Raw genomic sequence first — 7604 nt, forward strand, 5'->3', positions numbered from 1 at the left:
TTTGTATCGTTGCTGTTGTAACAACACCCTGTATGTCCAGCCTAGTACATTTACGCAATTCTGGGCCACTTCTGTTGGTCAATTCATCATGAAATGTGCACACAGTTTAAAGAGCAGCTGTTGTTTTTAAATGGTGTGAATATAAAGAGTGAAAGAAAATGAGTTATGTGGTTTTGGTTTGCCAGCGACAAGATGTTTGCTTCTGTAGTTTTAAAGCTGTGAAGCTAATATAGCTAACTAGTAATGAAAGCTAATACCCCACCAATTAGTATCATGCAGTCTGCGTGCTCAAATAGCCTGCTACATACTGCTCACATACTGATTGTCCGTAAAGGTAGCAGGTAGTATGCAGTATGTGACCAATGTGAAATTCTCCAGTGCACCAAAGATAGAATACTACTCTGGCCAAATATTCACCACATCTGTCTTCATGATAAACTGCACCACAAAATGCAACACGGTCATTTCAGGAGGACATAACCACTAACATAACTGCCCTGTTAACCTCAAACAAATCAATATCCCCAGATTTAGCCTTATATGGACAAATAAATGACCGCAAAATGAAAGAAAGTAATTTGTCCAAATGCTGCTGCTGTATTTTTCAGAATTTCAGCGCAGTTAAATGGTTGAGATGTAAACAAAGTCATTCAGAATCAGAATGGTTCACAGTGGTGGTGAGAGAAACCAGATGTCCACCTCTAAAATCTCACTCACAGAAAGTTACTACATGAAATGGTTGTGAATCCACTGCCGGATGTCTGAGACACTGTTCTGCGATAGTTTTGAGGAAAGTTTTGGGCTAAAATGTATTGTTTTAATGTACTCATGGTGGAGAGGTATGTGCATAGCATTGTAAGGCAAAATAGTGCCCTTATATGTCATCAGCATTGCATATAAAAGCTCAGAAGACACGTGTAGGTTCTCTTTTGGTTTTGGATAGTAAGTAAAATGGCTATAATTGTGGTATATCTCTGGTTTCTATTACCACTGTAGACAAAATCGCTCCACAGTGTATGTTAAACCAGCATTAACATTACTGTTTAGTCACCGATGAGTGAAAACAGAATGATGCACCACTCAAAGTCAGAGTTTTCAGAGCACCAGCTGTATCAGACGCTTATGCATTAAATGCTATGGACGTCTTGTTCCTATCACCACCACTGTGAACAGATTCTGACTTGGTAAGTTTCTCTAGAACAGAGCGTTTCATACCAAACCACTCTGAATGACTGTTTACAACTTCACTATTGCGTTATGGAGAAAATCTGGAAGATTTGTGGATTTCCCCTTTAATGTACTAAACAGATAACGTGGTTTAAGCAGTAACTTGACTTAATTTGAGTTGGTCTCATTCAAACTGCACAGCATCGGCTTTTATCAAATCAAACTCGCTCTGTTACCAACTACGAATGTTAATGAAAATGAAGTGACTGACCTTTTAATAAATGAAGGAAAACATAGGCGTCTCTGCAAACCACACTAGTTTGACTGCAAAAAATGATATCTTAGCAAGTGAAAGCATCGTAAATCTAGCCAAAATGTCTAGTATTTCTCAGGAGATTGTTGCACCAGTATTACAAGATTATTCAACTTATTTCTAGACATTTTCTACTTGTTTTTAAGTAATATAAATCTTATAAATATAATATAAGTAATATTAAGTAATATAAATATCTTATTCCATTAACAAATCGTTTTACTTGTTTTAAGCATTCTAAAAATAAGCAAAATCATTATTACTTCTCAAAACAAATAAAATGATCTGTCAATGGAACAAGACACTTTCACTAGATATAATTGCTTAAAAACAAGTAAAAACATCTAGAAATGAGTTAAATAATCTTATAATGTTCTTACAACGATGTCAAAACAAGAAATATTACATATATTGGCTAGATTTATAATGGTTTACTTGCTAAAAGATCATTTTTGCAGTGTCACCACACAGATTCCACACCTGAAGTTTATTTTTGGATTTGGACATGCAAAGAAAACAACACCCTCCACTCTGCCAAGATATCAAGTGTCTTTTAAAAGTCACCCAGGCACGTCTCTTGACCAAATTATATCCACTGTTACTGTTCAGTGTACTACTGATAAAGAGGAGCATGCAGTGTACAGTATATATTGGTGCAGTATACAATATACAGTACAAACACAGCAGTAGATTCGCTTATGTGGGTTCAGACACTGGAAATTTGTCAGGAGATAGAGAGTTTGATGTATTCCATATGTAGTACACACACATATGCACATATATTTTGATATATGAGGTTTATATAATCCCCTTTTTTATATCCATCCTTGATATATTTGTGTCTTACTGGTTAGTCTGTGTTCGTCATTGTATGAATAAGTGTAAAAGCTTGAAATCAATAAACAAAAGTTTGATCCCCAGCGATGCCACAGCCATCCATGTCCGGTAGTCCAAGAAAACCTAATTGTCCTCTCTCTCTGGGCGGATAGGATGACCCTCCTGTTCCCCCCATCGCTCAGTGCAGTGCTACCCTACGAGGACATCTGTTACATGACATAACAGAATTAGCAATCCCCTGCAAGCATGACGAGCCCCAGTGATGTTGTGTTAGTGGCAGTTAGAGAAGATGTGGTGGAGCCTCATGTGTCTTGGAGGAAGCATGTGCTAGACTTCACCCTCCCAGCTTGTTCTAGGTGGAGACCCAGCTGGGGTAGAAATTAGGCATGACGTAAGTTGAGGAGAAGATAAATGGATAAGAATTTTGTATTTTGCATAGCTGAAAACAGTATAAGACCTTGAAGACCTCTTGAAGAAATATGTCAATTTTTTCACAATTTTCATTGGTGGCTTTTTATCTGTTAGCTGCATTAGCTAAAAGCTCCAGTGCAAAACTGAAGAAGCAAACTTCAGAGACTAACCATGTCTTGGCTGATTTTTGCAGAACTTTTCCTTTAAAATAATATATTGATAATAATACCAACTACCACTAATTGGTCATTGTATTAACCTTGCCTCGGTCTCTCTCTCTCGCTCTCTCTCTCTCTCTCTCAGTCAGTGCATGTGTCCTGCGGAGAACCCTGCCTGTAGAGACAGGCCGTTCACCGTTCTGTACCGTCACATGGACCTGTCCTCTGGCCGGAGTGTTCCTGCAGATATCTTTCAGATGCAGGCAACCACCCGCTACCCAGGAGCCTTTTACATCTTTCAGATCAAATCTGGCAACGAGGGACGAGAGTTTTACATGCGGGTGAGTGGAGCTCGGTGCTTTCGGACTGAATTTAGGAGACTTTTGGACTGAGCACAACTGCACTCAATCGATACGCTGCCCCGGGACGCCTAGCTTTTCAATATGCTTTTAATAAATGAGCATGTTTTCTTTATCAGTTCGCAGTAACGTAACATATTAAACAGAAAACTGTTCAGCTCTTGCCAAATTGCAAAACTGAAGCAGGACTACTTTGGGAATAAAGCCAGTGTTGTGACGTCACTGATCAGCACACAAACAAAAAGTTTTGAAATGAGCTTTTAAAGGGGAATTCCTCAGGGCCTTTTACCAAACTGTGTCTCATCGTAATGGATGCTGAAAAGGAATTTCACAGATTGTTCAAAATTCCTACATAAAGCAGTCATTGTAGATGTAAACAAAGTCATTCCGAGTGGTTTGATTTGGAGTGGCTAATTGCAGAGAAACTTACTGTCTTAAATTTCTTTACAGTGGTGGTGATAGGAACCAGGGGTCGCCATGACTACAACACAAATATAGACACTTTATTTACTATCCAAAACCACCAGTGAACCTATCATAAAACAGTGTCTCAGACATAAAGCAGTGAATTCATGACCATTTCATGTAGTAACTTTCTGTGAGGGAGCTTTCAGAGGTGGACGTCTGGTTCCTATCACCACCACTGTGAACAGTTCTGACTCGGTAAGTTTCTCTAGAACGGAGCATTTCACACCAAACCACTCTGAATGACTCGTTTAATGAATATTGAACATTATATAATGCAGAATGTGTATTGTCAAGTGTTTAGTGCAGCTGTTATATACATAAATCCTGTGTATTTGTGAAATATGGTCAGCAGAGGGAGCTGTAAGCATGTGAAAATGTGAGATACTTGAATTCACAACTGTTTTTCCTCATTCATACCTGAACATTCATCAGGCTTTTCAGAGTAGGAGTGCTGATTTAGGATCAGATCTCTCTTAATTATTACGATCTTACTGACAGAAACAGATCCTAGATCAGCACTCCTACTCTGAGAAGCTTTATTGTCCCTGGGTCATCTGTTGTCTGGATGGTGTAATATGCGCTACATGTAACCAGAGCAGACGTCATATCCAATGCAGTTTTGCTCAGGAGAACAATATATTATCGCTAGCCTATTAAAAACTCACATTGGTAACTTTACAGGAGGAGAAGGGCATATTTCATGGAAAATCAAATTTTTCTTTTTTTTTTTTTGAGATGAGAGAGTAAGTAAAATTCAGAACACATTATTTACTCCCCAGTCCATGTATTGACACTAAACAGCAAAAACAGCCTGTTTTGAAATTGTTGTTTTTGTGATGTCAGAAAAATCCAACATGTTTACATATATCTGCCATTTCAGCCCACAGCAGTTTAGCCCCGCCCATTCATGTTGAAATTATAAGTGTTTCAGCTCAGACTGCTTTTTGGTTGAGAATGTGGGGCAGCCAATCAGAACGTGGGTTGTTTACATATATCAGTTGTAAATGTACAGCCTTTTGAATTCTAAAGGATAAATGGAGGTTGTAAAAAAAAATAATAATACAAATAAATAATTAATAAAAAATTAAGCGTTAAGAGTTATGACTGATTTTGGTAAATAAATTCACACAGTTATCAGTGGAAGTCAGGGAAAAAAATAAAATACAACAAAAATATGATAATTTATCTTAATTTGTGTCAGTATAACATGGATTTTGGTTCATTCCTGATGAAGTCATGACTCACTTTGACAGGACAGTGTGTAACTGTGTTTGTTTCGTGTTTAATACTTGTTCTCCTTATTCTGCCCTTTCATCACAGCAAACCAGCAACGTCAGCGCCACGCTGGTTCTGGCTCGGCCGATCAGAGGACCAAAGACAGTCGTTCTGGACCTGGAAATGGTTACGGTCAACAATGTCATCAACTTCCGTGGCAGTTCCATCATTCGCCTCACAATATTCGTCTCCGAGCACCCCTTCTGAGACCCCCCCACCAATGACCTCCTGCCCGTGCCCCTTACCTCCATCATGGACTTCCTGTTACTGCATTACCCATCAGGCAGCTGTGTTTGTTCATATCTGTTCTGGAATGTATTTTACACCTTTTTTTTACATCAACCTTTCCTTCGTAGTCTGGACTGTAGTGTTGCACCAAATAGTGCCTTTTACCAAACTGTGCCTCTTCATAATGGACGTTAAAGGGGAGTTTCACAGACTTTTCAAAATTTCTACATAATTCAATGGTTGAGATGTAAACAACGTCACTCAGAGTGGTTTGATGTGAAATGGTTCATTGTAGAGAAACTGACCGACTCAGATTTCTTTGCAGTGGTGGTGATAGGAACCAGGGGTCAAAGCAAATATATGTAGCAACGCACCATTAACAGATTAAAAAATATATATTTATCTTGAATTTATCATAAAACAACATCTCAGGCATCTGCCAGCATATTTGTAGCCATTTCCAGCAATACATTTATGTGATATAGCTTTAAAGGCAGACATCTGGTTCCTATCACCACCACTGTAAATAATTCTGACTCGGTAAGTTTTTCTAGATTGGAGCGTTTCACACCAAACCACTCTGGATGACTTTGTCTATGCATTAATGGTTAAATACATATTTGAAAAGTGATGGAACTTCCCTTTAATAAAAAAGGCTGCCTTCTGTAACCTCCATATCCTCCACATTCACCCTCGTACATCCACTCACAAGGATATTTATGTTTTTTTTCTTTGTTCTTATGAGTTCATGTTTGCATTTGTGTTGTGTTTCTTCCTCCTCGGGGATCATTTACAGAAACAATAGAAGCTCACAGTTTCCTCATTCTTAAAGAGGCCTTCATTATTCTCACCCCGGCGGTCTCTTTGTTAACCCTTTCCTGCAGTAAACTGTGAAAGCGAGCTTTACTAGTGCCAAAATTTCAGCCCTCAGTCTTTTCCAGTCTTCCAGTGCTTGTATTCATCATCACCATCATCATCATCATCATCATCACCCAATCATTAAGCATCACAGCAGTGTCTGAAGCCCCGAAAGCCTACCTATGTTTTCTTTCTGTCCAAAGGTCATCTATCCCCTCGAATCATCTGTCGTCTCAGTTTTTTTTATTTGTCAGTGTAACAAGAGAGCCTGGTCAGTCAAATAAAATGAACTTGATGACCTGACAGCATGTTTGACAAATGTCATTTAATGTGTAGAGTGGAGATAAGCTGCACTGCGTCCTAGACTGAAAAAGCACATTTACTCTAAATTTAAAGGGTCGTAAAGAAATTGCTTCTATTCAAAATGAAAAATAGATACAGGTTAAAGTGCATTTGTGTATTTTGTTGACAAAAATCTATAATATATAATATAATCTACATATCTATAATATATAATGATTATAATATAATCATAGTTACTGTAAATGCTAGTTTATTTATATACTTATTTATTCATTTTAAATGTGAATGTCTAAAAAGAGATACGACCCAAAAAGTCCATCCTGTAGGGTGAGCACCTTTTTTTTTTTTTGCAAGATAAATAAATTAAAAGTTTTAATTCCATTTAAAATGATCTTTTCATCCTACTCTGATTCCTTTAGAGTGGTAGTTGCCAAGTCTACAACACAAGTATAGCCTTTTTACTATCCAAACACATAATATTTGTAATTTTATTGATGGTAAAACAGTGGAAAAAAAGTATATATAAATATACATATACATCTACATATCTGTCCATATATATATATATATACATATATACCAATCAGCCATAACATTATGACCACCTCCTTGTTTCTATGCTCATTGTCCATTTTATCAGTGCACTTTGTAGTTCTACAGTTACAGACTGTAGTCCATCTGTTTCTCTGGGTACTTTGTTAGCCCCCTTTTACCCTGTTCTTCAGTGGTCAGGACCCCCATGGACCCTCACAGAGCAGGTACTATTTGGGTGGTGGATCATTCTCAGCACTGCAGTAACACTGACGTGGTGGTGGTGTGTTAGTGTGTGTTGTGCTGGTGCGAGTGGATCAGACACAGCAGTGCTGCTGGTAAAAGGGGGCTAACAAAGTATGCAGAGAAACAGATGGACTACAGTCTGTAACTGTAGAACTACAAAGTGCACCTATGTAGTAAGTGGAGCTGATAAAATGGACAATGAGTGTAGAAACAAGGAGGTGGTCATAATGTTATGACTGATCGGTGTGTATATATATATATATATGATATGTATGTATGTATGTATATATATATATATATATATATATATATATATATAATATATATGTGTGTGCATCATAAACTATCTCAGGCAGAATATTATATAACTATATAAAAATCTATAAAAAATATATATTGTAACAACTTTCCATGAGGGAGCTTTCAAAGACACTAAATGCTCGGCCGTCT

General features: G+C 37.6%; 1 protein-coding gene across 1 annotated transcript in view; it reads left to right on the forward strand.

Moving 5' to 3' along the window:
- The window catches only part of fbln5 (fibulin 5), a 29319-nt gene extending 22942 nt beyond the window's left edge, over positions 1–6377 (forward strand). Inside the window, exons 10-11 of the mRNA XM_036575187.1 lie at positions 3032–3227; positions 5034–6377. Of these exons, the coding sequence (XP_036431080.1) occupies positions 3032–3227; positions 5034–5195 (358 nt within the window). The 3' untranslated portion in view covers positions 5196–6377. The remainder of the gene's footprint in view (positions 1–3031; positions 3228–5033) is intronic.
- The last annotated feature ends 1227 nt before the right edge of the window (positions 6378–7604 follow it).

This window comes from Colossoma macropomum, unplaced genomic scaffold (assembly GCF_904425465.1).
Source record: "Colossoma macropomum unplaced genomic scaffold, Colossoma_macropomum, whole genome shotgun sequence".
In the NCBI taxonomy this organism is placed as follows: domain Eukaryota; kingdom Metazoa; phylum Chordata; class Actinopteri; order Characiformes; family Serrasalmidae; genus Colossoma; species Colossoma macropomum.